The sequence below is a fragment of the Chlorocebus sabaeus genome, chromosome X, assembly GCF_047675955.1.
Source record: "Chlorocebus sabaeus isolate Y175 chromosome X, mChlSab1.0.hap1, whole genome shotgun sequence".
NCBI lineage: Eukaryota > Metazoa > Chordata > Mammalia > Primates > Cercopithecidae > Chlorocebus > Chlorocebus sabaeus.
The window spans coordinates 149242809-149258122 of NC_132933.1; the positions used below are offsets into that span (position 1 = coordinate 149242809).

General features: G+C 47.2%; 1 protein-coding gene across 3 annotated transcripts in view; it reads left to right on the forward strand.

Moving 5' to 3' along the window:
• PRKX (protein kinase cAMP-dependent X-linked catalytic subunit) overlaps nt 1-15314 on the forward strand; it is a 134759-nt gene that overhangs the window by 72445 nt on the left and 47000 nt on the right. For all 3 annotated transcript variants that reach the window (XM_037986301.2, XM_073013895.1, XM_037986302.2), the window contains exon 5: nt 15160-15255. In XM_037986301.2, the coding sequence (XP_037842229.2) occupies nt 15160-15255 (96 nt within the window). The remainder of the gene's footprint in view (nt 1-15159; nt 15256-15314) is intronic.

Here is a 15314-nt window from a genome sequence, read left to right on the forward strand (position 1 = left end):
GTTACTCCTTAGGCAGAGCAGGCCCGAGGGCTGCTGGTTGGCTATTTTGATGGTTATTTCTTGACTATATGCTAAACAGGGGGTGGATTTTTCATGGGTTTTCCTGGAAAGGGGTGGGCAAGTCCTGTAGCTGAGGAGTTCCTCCCCTTTTTAGAGCTTATAGGGTAACATCCTGATGTTGTCGTGGCATTTGTAAACTGTCATGGCGCTGGCGGGAGTGTCTTTTAGTACCTAATGCATTATAATTAATGTATAATGAGCCGTGAGGACGATCAGAGGTCACTGTTGTCGCCATCTTGATTTTGGAGGGATTTGGCCAGCTTAGTAGCAGCCTGTTTTATCAGCAGGGTCTTTGTGTGCCGACCTCCTATGTCGTCCTGTGACTTAGAATGCCTTCACCGTCTGAGAATGCAGTCCAGTAGGTCTCAGCCTCATTTTACCCGGCCCCTGTTCAAGATGGAGTCGGTGTGGTTCCAGCGCCTGTGATCCCTGTGTTGGGTGACATTTGGAAGTCAGGGGAGGTGCCATCTTCCCTGCCACCACATAACAGAGAGGTCGGTCATTTGTTGGGCTGTCAGCATGATTGAGTGTTCGAGTCTAGCATATGCCTGAGACAACTCCACTATGACTTGACCAGAAACGCAAAGGAAGCATGCAACACTTGGAAACCCAGGACGTGGGCGTCATCCTCATTCCGTTGTTAATACCCAGCATGTCCATTAATTCCCTAAGATGACTCAGTAGCATGGCACTTTTCCAGAAAGGAACCTGTAGGAAGGAGTGAGCTACGTGTGTGCAGAGGAACTGTTGCACCATGTGGCTCTGCACAAAAGGCTCTGCACGAAAGGGATGAAGACGAGAGGAAGCCCAGCCTGCGAGGGCCCAGAACACCGGTTGGGGCATCCTCTGCCATGCTTTGCCACAGCCGACACTCTGCCTTCTATGTTCTCTCTTTTCCTGTTTCCTTCTTTTTTCTGCTGCCCCTGAGTCTCAAAGACAGACACCAGCGTATCCTCTGAGTGCCTTCCCTTGTCGCAAAAGCCAGATCCTCGCTCACATCTCTCTGATTCCCTGCAGGGGGTAAAGACCAGAGATTTTTACTGGGAAAGTTTCCCTTTCAGTTGGAAACAAAGGAGGGAAGGAGGAGAGGCATTCTCCTGCTGGGAAGGCGTGTCTGAGCCAGATCCTGCTGGCGGGAGCACCCAGACCCAGCGCTTGTTCCTGGGGGTGACATTCTAACATCCACCTTAGGAAATCCAGGCAGTCACTGACTTTTGTTTGGGGAGCAGACAGGGGTCATCGTCCCATGTGCTTATCTCTGCCATCTTTTATGGAGAAAGTGAATCCGTTAATTCCCACACTAGCTTAGGGATCAGAACAATGTTGAACAAGCACTGCCAAAGAACTCCACCACAAAACCGGAGCCTGAGATGCCACAGGAGGAGAGTGGAACCCACAAACACCTGTATTTCATTGTCTGCCTATCCATGTATATTGTTTATCATCCATCCATCTACCCATCTGTCTATTTATCTATGTTTATATACTTTTCCATCCATCTACCCACCTACCCCCCCACCCCTTCATCCATCCATCCACCCACCCCTTCATCCATCCACCCACCCACCCCTTCATCCATCCATCCACCCATCCCTTCATCCATCCACCCACCCCTTCATCCATCCACCCACCCCTTCATCCATCCACCCACCCTTCATCCATCCACCACCCCTTCATCCATCCATCCACCCACCCCTTCATCCATCCATCTACCCCTTCATCCATCCACCCATCCACCCCCCACCCCCCTACCCCTTCATCCACCTACCCCCCACCCTTTCATCCATCCATCCACCCCCCAACCCCTTCATCCATCCATCCAACCCCCAACCCCTTCCCTTCATCCATCCATCCACCTACCCACCCCCAACCCCTTCATCTATCCATCCATCCACCCACCTACCCCTTCATCTATCCATCCATCCATCCACCCCCCCACCCCTTCATCCATCCATCCATCCATCCATCCACCCACCCCCCTACCCCTTCATCTATCCACCCCCCACCCCCCACCCCTTCATCCACCCACCCACCCCCCGACCCCTTCATCCACCCACCCATCCACCCCTTCATCCATCCATCCATTCATCCACTCACCCACGCACCTATCCCTGTCTGTCGCTATGGTCTGCTGCCTATTATGTATGTATGTGTTTATCCATTTATCGTTATCTGTCATCTAAGTTGTCATTTATATATTTATATATCCATCTCTCTCTCTCCATCTCTTTATCTCTACAATCTTTTTCTCTGTCTACCTACCTGTTATCTATGTATTTACCTATCATCTATCTGTCATTCATGTACCAATCTATCCATCTGCTTCCTATTTATCTGCCTATCCATCTATTTATCATCTTTCTATGTAACTGTTTACCTACCTACCTATCCATCTGTCAATCATCTATCTACCTATTCATCTATCTGCTTTTCTATATATCTGTCTATTTATCAATCATCTACCTACCTACCTATCCATCTATCTCTACCTTTCGTCTAGCTATCAATAATCTACCTACCTACCTGCCTGTTGGTCTTTTGAATTTTCCATTACTCTTTGCTGAGACATGCCTACAAATCGTATAGAACTAAACTTCTCAATATGCACTCTAACCCATTATGTCCCAGGCAAACTCAAAAGGTTGTAAAAATCACTTAGCATATTGATCAGCATCCAACCGAGGAAAAGCACATTTTCCTTCAGTGATAACACTGACCACACGAGGGCAGTGTTGCCTGAGGATTGTTGTATCCTGTAGTCTAATAGTTTTAGATAGAGTGAGGTTCATGTGCCCCAAATTTTATTGATTATAGAATAGACTATTATTAGAATACAATATACTATTAGAACATAATATTGTTAGAATACAGCATGTAATTATTAGAATATAATTAAAACAGTATCAGTTTCAAGGTATGTTGAAGTTAAAAATTTATAAAAATAAATTTAAAAAGAATAGAATATTACCCCCCGTCATTAGAATGACTGTATTAGAATTATTATATAAAGTTATGAGAATTGTTAATAGGCTATAACATATTGGAATATTTAAATATATTAGAATACAATAGAATAGAAAATAACCTAATTATGAGGTAATAAATCATTAGGCTAATTGAAAATGAATAATTAGGCCAGGTACCATGGCTCACGCCTGTAATCCCAATACTTTGGGAGGCCGAGGTGGGTGGATCACCTGAGGTCAGGAGTTGGAGACCAGCCTGGCCAACATGGTGAAATCCCATCTCTACTACACATACAAAAAAAAGCCAGACATGGTGCCTGTAATCCCAGCTACTCGGGAGTCTGAGGCACGAGAATCACTTGAACCTGGGAGGCAGGGAGGTGGCAGTGAGCCAAGATCGCACCACCGTACTCCAGCCTGGGCAACAGAGGTAAGACTCCATCTCAAAAAAAAAAAAGAAAAAAAGAAAAAAAAAAAGAAAAGGAATAATTAAATGAATAACCGTCTCCCAATCAAAGCCCAGTCTGCTGACCTGTGCATTTCATGAGGCAGGGAGCTATTGATTCACAGTAGGCATCTTTTTATTTTCCTTTTTTCTAATTAGAGTCTATTTCTGGGTGAATGTTGTTTTTTCAATTTCTCAGCAGCCCTGTGTCTTTTCACATGGGTGGGTGTTTTGAGAGTTAACCAGCTTCGCTGACTCCAACTCTCCCAGGCATTCCTGTGCTCTTCCCCAACTCTGGCCGGCTTCAGGTTGCCTGGACCACCCCAAGCCTTCTCACTGTCTCCTGCATCCCCTCCGCCTGCAGTACATTTTCCTGGAAACAGTTGCAGGCATCCTGACCACGCGCCCACCAGCTGTGCCCTTCTTCCCTGGGAGCCCGCTTGTTGCTTCCTGGATGACTGGAGCAGAATCGGAAGCTTGTTACCATATGAGGTTCTGAGATGGTCTGTCTGTGGGTTGTCCACCCCCCTTAGACAACAGCCTGGCCCCTCGTCTTCCCACTGCTTTTTAAACATGCCAGGAAGCCTGACCTGTGCCCCTGCCCAAAGGCTGGCTTCCTTCCTCCCTTCTTTTCTTTTCCTCCCTCCCTCTCTCCCTCCCTCCCTCTCTCCCTCCCTCCCTCTCTCCCTCCCTCCCTCTCTCCCTCCCTCCCTCTCTCCCTCCCTCCCTCTCTCTCTCTCCTTCCTCCCTTCCCTTCTCCCTTCCCTTCCCTTCTCCCTTCCCTTCCCTTCTCTCTTCTCCCTTCCCTTCCCTTCTCCCTTCCCTTCTCCCTTCTCCCTTCCCTTCCCTTCTCCCTCCCCTCCCCTCCCCTCCCCCCAGGCTGGAGTGCAGTGGCACAATCTTGGCTCACTGTAACCTCTGCTTTCTTGACTTGCTCTGTCACCCAGGCTGGACTGCAGTGGTGCAATCTTGGCTCACTGCAACCTTTGCTTCCCAGGTTCAAGCAATTCTCCTGCCTCAGCCTCCTGAGTAGCTGGGATTACAGGTGTGTGCCACCACGCCCAGCTAATTTTTGTATTTTTATTAGAGAGGGGGTTTCACCATATTGGCCAGGCTGGTCTCAAACTCCTGACCTCAAGTGATCCACCTGCCTCAGCCTCCCAAAATGCTGGGATTACAGGCGTGAGCCACCACGCCCAGCCGGGACTGGCCCTTTCTCTTCCACTGCACCTGCTGCAGGCTCACCTGTCACCTGCTCCCACAGCCCTCTGGGGCCTCCCCTGTTCTCCTGGGCCATGCGCTGTCCGATCAGCCCATCTGTTTTCTTTATACTGCTTAGCAGCTCTGAAACCATCTTGATTTTGTATGTGTTGCCTGCCTCTGAGAGCAGTGCTTCCAAGCTGCTCTCCTCACCTCCTTGAACCCAGAAACTTCTGGTGGCTGGAGGGAGGGCGTTGCTGCACACATAAGTGGAGCCGGCCTGCAGTCAGAGTTCTCCTCCTCCCTTCGCAGCCCGTGTCTGCACCTTCCCTATTACAGCTCCATTTGACCTTCCCTATTACAGCTCCATTTGACCTTCCCTATTACAGCTCCATTTGATGGATTCCCATTCTTAGCAGGATCAAGTGAGGCTGTGCCTTGTCTGTTTTATTGCTTTCACTGGTTATCTCAATCTTCCACTAAGCACAGGGGAAAACATCTGTTTGGTAAAATCTGCCATGTGATTAGGAAGGAGGTCATATCATGATGCAGATTTTATTTTCATGGAACGAGACATGTTTAGGTCAGATGAAAATTGTGTGGCACATTCTGGAACAAAATCACTCACGCACTTTCCAAGGACCCCAGCTCAGCTCCGATTTCTCCCATCCTGTTCTCTCTTCTCATCTGTTTCCGTGTTTTTATTCTCCCAGAGAGTTTAACTCAAGAGCCAGGAAAAGGCTGGACGCAGTGGCTTGTGCCTGTCTGTCATCCCAGCACTTTGGGAGACTGAGACAGAAGAATTGCTTAAGCCCAAGAGTTCAAGACCAGCCTGGGCAACGTAGTGGGACCCCATCTCTACAAAAAATAAAAATAAAACCAGCTGGGTGTGGTTGTTTATAGCTGTAGTCCCAGCTACTCAGGAGGCTGAGGTGGGAGGATTGCTTCAGCCCAGGAAGTTGAGGCTGCAGTGAGTTGAGATTGCACCAGTGCACATCAGCTTGGGTAACAGAGCAAGACACTGTCTCAGAAAAAGAAAAAAAAAATCAGCTAAAGCATCAAGAACAAAACACAGGGGCACGCACGGCATAGAGCAGAGTGTAGGGTGAGAAAAAGCCCCCGGGGCATCTTGTCTTAGTTATGACAGCAATGATTCTCAAAGTGGCATCCCAGAGGACTGTGGGGTTCCGGAAGTGTGTTTTAGCAGATGAGTGAGATCATTTTTCCAACGACAGATCTGAATAGTGATGAATTTTCCTCATAGGTGTCAACTAAGACAATACAGCATAGCAGACAGGGTGCAGAAGATTCTAGAGAAGGTGGAATCTCTCTGCAATGAAGCCTCTTCCACGGGGAGCGTCAGGCATTGTGCAGTGGTTCTCAAACATGCTGGCCTCGGGAGCCCTTTAACACATAACTCAGAGTTATTAACAACCCGCAGAACTTTCATTTCTGTGTGTTACAGCTGTCCACGCTGACTGCATTTGAAATTAAAGTGGGACTGAAATATAAATAAACAGAATACATAAATAATATATATGAGAAGTTAAATAATAATCACAGAGGTGAACATAAATGGCATTTTTAAATGAAAAAAATGTGTAACCACACTTTCTAGAATTGAAACCATTCAGGCTGTGCACGGTGGCTCACGCTTGTAATCTTAGCACTTCAGGAGGCTGAGGTGGGAGGATCACTTGAGCCCAGGAGTTGGAGGCCAGCCTGGGCGACATAGTGAGACCCCATCTCTACAAAAAATAAAATGAAATAAACCAATTGCCCGGGCTTGGTGGTGCATGCCTGTGGTCCCAGTACTTTGGGAGGCTGAGGCGGGAGGATCACTGAGGCTGGGAGGTCAAGGCTGCAGTGAGCTGTGGTCTCGCCACTGCACTCCAGCCTGGGTGACAGAGAGAAAACGTTCGTGAGGAGGTTGGCTGTGTTTTCTGGGTTTTGCAAATCTCTTTAGTGTCCAGCTTTCACAAGGACTGGTGGCCTCTCCTCTCTTCATCTGCAGCCTGTCTGCTGTGCTGCATAGCGTGTTGCTGAGTTGAGGCATAGGAAGAAAATTCATCACTATTCAAAGCTGGAGTCAGAAAAACGACCTCACCCGTCCCTAAATTGGGGTCGGGAAGCCACCCTGGGACTGCACTTTGAGAGCCACTGCTGTGATGCCCACGCCAGCGTGCCCGGGGCTATATTTTCACCCTCCGCTCAGCCCCAACCCTCACACACCCCAGTGCTTGCTCCTTCCGCTTTATCTGGCCCTTGAATTCCTCTGTCTCTTCTCCCACCTCACCCACCCTGGTTCATCTGAGGAGCACAGATTTTATATTTATTTATTTATTATTATTATTATTATTTTCTTTAGAGGGACTCTCTCTCTGTCGCCCAGGCTGGAGTGCAGTGGCGTGATCTCAGCTCACTGCAGCCTCTGCCTCCTGGGTTCAAGCAGTTCTCCTGCCTCAGCCTGCCGCGTAGCTGGGGTTACAGGTGCACGCCACCATGCCTGGCTAATTTTTGTATTTTTAGTAGAGATGGGGCTTCACCATGTTGGCCAGCCTGCTTTCAAACTCCTGACCTTGAGTGTTTCACCTCCCTCGGCCTCACAAAGTGCTGGGATTACAGGCATGAGCCACCACGCCTGGCCTAGATTTTAGATTTTAATCTGAAGGTATCGGGACAAGGATTTTTGAGGAAGAAGTCAAGGTGGGATGAAATTCTAGTGAAATTCTAGTGACGGCTTTCTTCTTTTCTCTAAAAGCCTCTGCCTTTCTTTTCATGAATGCATTTCCAAAGCACCCATCTTCCAAGGCCGGCCCCGGCCTTCGAAAGTGGGGCAGGGAATGTGTCGGCCGATAGTTTAGGAGGGTGTTTTCCCAGCTGAGTACAAGGGAGAACATCAGCTCGCAGCGCCCAGGGCATCTCTGCCTGGACTGTCCACTTTACTGGAAGATGTAGATAGTTGGAATAATTACATTCAAATTTTACTGGCAAATGATAGAGCTAGTGGCACAATTGGTGTGTTTTTTTTTCATTTTTCATTTTTCTTTTTTTTCTTTTTTTTTTTTTTTTTTTTAAACAAAGTCTTGCTCTGTTGCCCAGTCAGGAGTGCAGTGGTGCAGTCACAGCTCAGTGCAGCCTCGACCTCCTGGGCTCAAGCAAACCCCCCACCTCCGCCTCCTGAGTAGCTGGGATGACAGGCACACGTTACTGTACCTGGCTAATTTTTAAAAAATTTTTTGTAGAGATAGGATCTTGCTATATTACCCAGGCTGATTTCAAATTCCTAGGCTCTAAGGGATCCACCTGCCTTGGCCTCCCAAAGTGCTGGGATGACAGCCGTGAGCCACTGCATGAGCGTTTTTTTTTTTTTTTTTCCTTTGGAGACAGGGTCTTGTTCTGTGTCCAGATTAGAATGCAGTGGTACAGTCATAGCTTACTGAAGCTTCGACCTCCTGGGCTCAAGCGATCCTCCTGCCTCAGCCTCTTGGGACTACAGAAGCTGTAGCTGGGAGCACAGGCACACACCAGCACGTCCAGCTAATTTTTAAATTTTTTGTAGAGACGAGGTCTCACCGTGTGGTCCAGGCTGGTCTTGAACTCCTGGGCTCAAGCAGTCCTCCTGCGTTGGCTTCCCCAAATGCCGGGATGACAGGCACGAGCCACTGTGCCTAGCCTGAGCGTGAATTCTTCAGGTGAAAATCTCGAGCTTGCATTCATGCTGATTAGCAGATTGTCCTTACTAGTATAGCTGTCACCACAGATCAATGTAGCTTGCTTAATAATGCCAAATGCCATATAATGAGAATTTATTCTCCACTTGGTAAGAATTGGAAGCAGTCTATATGTTTAGAGACAGAAATTTGAGGGTTTCGGAGGGCACTGCCCAGGCGTCCGGAGGAGTGCTGTTTCTCAGACACACACACACACACTGTCTCTGCTTTTTCTTTCGGGCAAGATCATCCGTTAGTGCTCACTTACTATTTACTTTTTTCTGCTTATTAAATACCTTTCCCATGATCTTATGTATTGTCTACTGTCCAACAGCACGTCGTTGAATATTCTCCATAAATGTTTTTAGGTATGTATGACACATTTCCTCCTGGAGTTTAATGCTCCATTCCTGTATTTGTGCATTTCCCCGATCAAGTCACACAGCTGAATGTATTCAGACAGGGTCACCACCCAAACCTAGAGAGAAACAGGAATACAAGTCCCCCAACTACTGTTACAGAGAACGCTGCGGGTGGGTGAGGGAGGACGGGCTCAGGAGGTTGTTCACGTCTGAGGCGGCAGCGTTGACGCAGATCGGACACGCAGATCTGACGAGTGTCCGTACTCAGAGCTCTGCTTCCCAGCCTGGCCTGGGTGGTTTATCAGTACGTTGTGGTGGCTCATAACTGCAGAACCAGCGGACCAAAGAGAGACGCTGTTGGAAAAGTCACCTTCGTGCTAAAGTGCAAAACGAGCAACTGAAATGTTATTTAAGAAGGAAGAAATGCTGTGTTAAGGCCACATCGCACACACCTAATCATTTACCTTTCTCTAGTATCTTTCATTTCCTCATGTAACCCACCCCCACTTCTCTGTCACCTCTGCCATTGATTTCCATTTTTGTACTTTGTATTTCTCCTCTTTGTTTTCCTTTGAATTTTTCTTCACTGCAGTGTATTGGACAGATCATGTGTGTAGTTCTACATATGAGTGTCCTGATGCTGCTGTTAGAAACTACCACAGACTGGAAGGTTTAAACAAGAGAATTTTATCCTCTCCTAGTCCTGGAGACCAGAAGTTTGAGATCAAAGTGCCTCAGGACTGCGCTGCAGGGAAGGATCCTTCCTGCCTCGCCCAGCTCCTGGGGGCTCCAGGAGTCCCTGGGCTTGTGGCCACATCACTCCAGTCTCTGCCTCCACCTTCATGTGGCCTTCTCCTCTGTGTCTCGGTCTCCCCTTCAGTCTCTTAGAAGGAAGGACACCTGTCATTGGATTTAGGGCCACCCTAATCCAGGACGATCTCATCTCAAGATCCGTCAATTAATCACATCTGCAAAGACCCTGTTGCCAAATAAGGTCTCATTCCAGGTCTGGGCATTAGGATATGGACGGATCTTTCTGAAGGCCACAGTTCAATCCACTACAGGTGTATCCAGTTCCCTCTGGAGGCGTTAGGGGAGGATCCTCCCTGCCTCTCCCAGCTCCTGGGGGCTCTAGGAGTCCCTGGGCTTGTGGCCACATCACTGCATCTCTGCCTCTGTCCCCATGTGGCCTTCTCCTCTGTGTATGTGCCTCCTCTTCAGTCTCTTATGATGATACCTGTCATTGGATTTAGACCTACCCTATTCTAGGATGATGTCATCTGAAGCTCCTCGAGTTAATTCTATCTGCAAAGATCCTATTTCCCAATAAGGTCCCATTCACAGGTTGGTGGGGCAGGATCACAGATGTAACTTTCTGGAGACCTCTCATTCCACCCACTCCACTGAATTTCGTTAAGGTCAGGAAGTGATTTGGAATCTACAAGAGAATTATTTTTGCTCATTGGCTTTTCTGATCATCAATGAGGGTATCATTTGAAAACTCCATTTTATAAGGTATTTCCATTGCTAGACTACCTGAATTGGAGTATCTAAGTCAAAAGAAGCTAAATAGAAAACATGACTTTGAGCCAATGTAAGTCTCTGTCCTGGTCAGTATGAGAAAATCTCAGAAGTACAACTTGTGCCTCGGACATGTAGGTGTGTAGTATACACTTACTGGTTGATGATGTGGTTTGGCTTTGTGTCCCCACCCAAATCTCATGTTTAAATGTAATCCCCAGTGTTGGAAGCAGGACCTGGTGAGAGGTGGTTGGATCATGGGAGTGGTTTCTGATGGTTTAGCAACATTGCCCTAGTACTGTCTTGTGAGAGTTCTCAGGAGATCGGATGGTTTTAAAGTGTAGTACTTCCTCCTTTGCTCGCTCTCACTTATCTGCCACCAGGTAAATGTGCCCGGCTTCCCCTTCGCCTTCCGCCATGATTTGTAAGTTTCCTCAGGCCTCCCCAGCCGTGCGGGACTGAGAGTCAATTAAATCTCTTTTTCTTTCTTTTATTTTTCTTCTTCTTCTTCTTTTTTTTTTTTTTGAGCTGGAGTCTCGCTCTGTCACCCAGGCTGGCGTACAGTGGCACTATCTCGGCTCACCGCGAGCTCTTCCTCCTGGGTTCACGCCATTCTCCTGCCTCAGCCTCCTGAGTAGCTGGGACTTCAAGCGCCCGCTGCCATGCCCAGCTAATTTTTTGTATTTTTAGTAGAGACGGGGTTTCACCATGTTAGCCAGGATGGTCTCTTTCTCCTTGACCTCGTGATCTGCCTGCCTCGGCTTCCCAAAGTGCTGGGATTACAGGCATGAGCCACTGTGCCTGGCCTAAATCTCTTTTCTTTATAAATTACCCAGTCTCAGGTAGTTCTTTATAGCAGACTGCAAATGGACTAATACAGTTGACTTCTAGGTGTTCTTGGATTTATCATGGTCTTTGCAGTTTTAAGTATATATGTTTTTTAGTTTATTTCACATATTTCTAAAATTTCTAGATATTACTAAAGTCTGTTGGTTTCTGCAGCAGTACTGCAATCTTTTTACTACAGTCAACAAAGCATAGCATGACAATCTTGTTTTCACACACGCACTGCTATTTTCAAGGCTGTATTTGCATGTATTTCTGTCTTTTTCTTGGTCTTCAGGAGTCAATAAATGGTTTTCTTGGGGCAAAGAGCTTTGGTCAGCTTTGCAGACCACCCAGTCTCAGTTACAAATACAGACTCTGCTCCTGCACCTTAAAAGTAGTCACATAGTGAGACCGCATCCCTATAGAAAGTCAAAAAATTAGCCAGGCATGGTGGCACACACCTGTGGTCCCTGCTCCATGGGAGGCTGAGGTGGGAGGATGGCCTCCTGGGGGAGTTCAAGGCTACAGTGAGCTATGATTGCACCACTGCACTCCAGCCTGGGTGACAGAGTCAAACCTTGTCTCACAAAAAAGAAAAATATGATAAACTCAGACTCTTTCATTTGGCCTATACACATTTATTGATCACCTGTTGCGTGCCACATACTGTTCCGTGAATGAGGAGTATCAAGAAATTCAATGATGGGTGTGGTGACTCACATCTGTAGTCCCATTACTTTGGAAGGCTGAAGTGGGAGGATCACTTGAGCCCAGGAGTTTGAGACCAGCTTGGGCAACATAGTGAGACTTCGTCTCTACCAAAAGTTAAAAAAAAAAAAAAATCAGCCTGGCGTGGTGGTGTGCACCTGTAGCCCCAGCTGCTCAGGACGCTGACGTGGGAGCATAGCTTGAGCCCTGGAGGTCAAGGCTCAGTGCAGTGAGCCAGGATCACGTTGTGGTACTCCAGCCTGGAGGCAACAGAGCAAGACCTGTCTCAAAAAAAAAGTAGTTCACTGACGTTCACTTGCAGTTTATTGAGGGTGCCTTATAGTGCCGTGCAAGCCGGCTCAGTACCGAGCTCTCCAAGGCAGGACGTATCAGGTACTGCTTGTGCTGTAGACTGAAGGAAGCCTCGAGAAAGATGTCCTGTTCTTGGCCATAGTGGCGTATTTACCACTGTAAACTTTAACAATTATTTTACATTTTATTTCATTTATGTACTCCGTCTCGCTCTGTCACCCAGGCTGGAGTGCAGTGGCACGATCTCAGCTCACTGCAACCTCTGCCTCTCAGGTTCAAGCAATTCTCCTGCCCCAGCCTCCTGAGTAGCTGAGACTACAAGCACCGGCGACCATGCCCAGCGAATTTTTGTATTTTTAGTAGAGACAGGTTTCACCACGTTGGCCAGGCTGGTCTGGAACTCCTGACCTCAAGTGACCTGCCCGCCTCAGCCTCTCAAAGTGCTGGGATTGCAGGCATGAGCCTCAGCGTCCGGCCTATATTTCACTTTATGTTTTGTTATGTTATGTTATGTTATGTTATGTTATGTTATGTTATGACAAGGTCTCACTCTGTCACCCAGGCTGGAGTGTGGTGATGTGATCACCGCTCACTGCAGCCTTGACCTCCTGTGCTCAAGCGATCCTCCCCTGTCAGCCTCCCAAGTAGCTGGGACTACATGTGTGCACCACCACACTCAGCTAATTTTTTTTTTTAAGGACTGGGTTTTGCCGTATTTCCTAGGCTTATTTTATTTTTTAAATTGACACATAATAATTGTATATATTCATGGGGTACACAGTGATGCTTTGATACAAAGAATGGAGTAATCAGATCAGGGTTAATTAGCATATCCATCATTTCAATTATTTACCATTTCTTTGTGTTAGGAACATTGGATATCCTGTATCTATTTGAAACTGTACGACATGTTATTGCTAATTATGGTCACCCTACAAGGCTATAGAACACTGGAACATATTCCTCCTATCTTGTATCCTTTAACAAACCTCTCCCTATCTCTCCCTTCTTCCCTTCCCAGAATCTAGTATCCTCTGTTCTTCTTTATCCTTTCAGGAGCTTAGCTTTTTATAGCTTTCATGTATGAGTAAGCACAAGTACTGTTTAATGTTCTTTTCCTGGCTTATTTCACCTAACGTGACGTCCTCCAGTTTCATCCATGTTGCTGCCAATCAGAGGATTTTATTCCTTTTCATGGCTGAATAGTATTCTGTGTGTAGATAGCACCTTTTCTTTACTGTCTGCTCATCTGCTGGTGGACACCTAGGTTGATTCCCTATCTTGGCTGTTGTGAATAGTGCTGCGGTAAACATGGGCGTGCCGATGTCTCTCCAATATCGTGGCTTCCTTTCCTCTGAACAGATACCTAGTAATGTGATGGCCAGGTCATGTGGGAGTTCCATTTCTAGTTTTTTGAGGAACCTCCATACTCTTCTCTATGGTGGCTCTACTAGTTTACATTCCCACCAACGTTGCATGAGAGTTCCCTTTCTAGCCAGGCACGGTGGCTCATGCTGGTAATCCCAGCACTTTGGGAGACCAAGCTGGGTGGATCACTTGAGCCCAGGACTTCAAGACCAGCCTAGGCAACATGGTGAACCCCCCGCCCCCTCCAAAAAGTACAAAAATTAGCCAGTGTGATGGTGGGCGCCTGTAGTCCCAGCTACTTGGAAGGCCGGGGCAGGTCGATCGCTTGAGCCTGGGAGGCAGAGGTTGCAGTGAGCTGAGATTGCACTGCTGCACTCCAGCCTGGGAGACAGAGCGACATCCTGTCTTTTTTTTTTTTTTTTTTTTTTTTTGAGACGGAGTCTCGCTCTGTTGCCCAGGCTGGAGTACAGTGGCCGGATCTCAGCTCACTGCAAGCTCCGCCTCCCGGGTTTACGCCATTCTCCTGCCTCAGCCTCCCGAGTAGCTGGGACTACAGGCGCCGCCACCACGCCCGGCTAGTTTTTTGTATTTTTTTAGTAGAGACGGGGTTTCACCGTGTTAGCCAGGATGGTCTCGATCTCCTGACCTCGTGATCCGCCCGTCTCGGCCTCCCAAAGTTCTGGGATTACAGGCTTGAGCCACCGCGCCCGGCCGACATCCTGTCTTAAAAAAAAAAAAAGAGTTCTCTTTTCTCCACACCCTCACCAGCATTTGTTATTTTTGTGTGTATGTGTCTTTTTTTTTTTTTGAGACGGAGTTTCACTCTTGTTGCCCAGGTTGGAGTGCAATGGTATGATCTCGGCTCACTGCAACCTCCACCTTCCGGGTTCAAGTGATTCTTCTGCTTCAGCCTCCTGGGTAGCTGGGATTTCAGACGTGTGCCACCATGCCTGGCTAATTTTTGTAATTTTAGTAGAGGTGGGGTTTTACCATGTTGGCTAGACTGCTCTCAAACTCCTGACTTCAGGTTATCTACCCGCCTCAGCCTCCCAAAGTACTGGGATTACAGTGTCTTTTTGGTAATGGCCATCTTAACTGGGTTGAGATGATTGTTACCTCATTGAGGTTTTGATTTGCATTTCTCTGATGATTAGTGACATTGAGCATTTTTTTCATATACCTGTTGGCCTTTTCCATGTCTTCTTTTGAGAAATGTCTGTGAAGAACACCTGTCCATTTTTTAAGTGGACTGCTTATCTTTTCGCTGTTGAGACGTTTGAGTTCCATGCTTGGTCACGGTGGTGGATTCACCCCGGTAAACATGAGAGAGCATTTCCGTCCAGTGTTTAGTGCACAGTTAAGGAATGGGCTGGTGGCTCCTCTGAATAAGATGCTCAAAGGAGTTGCCTTCTGCTCAGCAGACGCCTCTCAAATGGTCTTTATATTCTTCCAAGGGAGCTTCCCTTACATCGGGCTGCGGCACACGATGCTTTGCCTCTTAGAACCATCTGAGTGTCACGTGCTTTCAGATCGTGACAACTTCAGTGTGCGGGGAAGAGTGCATGTGAAATAAATTATCTTCTGCCTGTGTTAAGCAGAAATAGCTATCTTTACAAAGCAGGGATTTTTTTCCATGCTTACTCACCACTAAAAATACATGTTTGTTTTTCTAACAGGTTTCCTCCGTTTTTTGATGACAACCCATTTGGCATTTATCAGAAAATTCTTGCAGGCAAAATAGATTTCCCCAGACATTTGGATTTCCATGTAAAGTAAGTAAACCGTTTGCCTCGTCATGGGGTGTGTTTATTTTTAAAGTGTCTAAAATCAC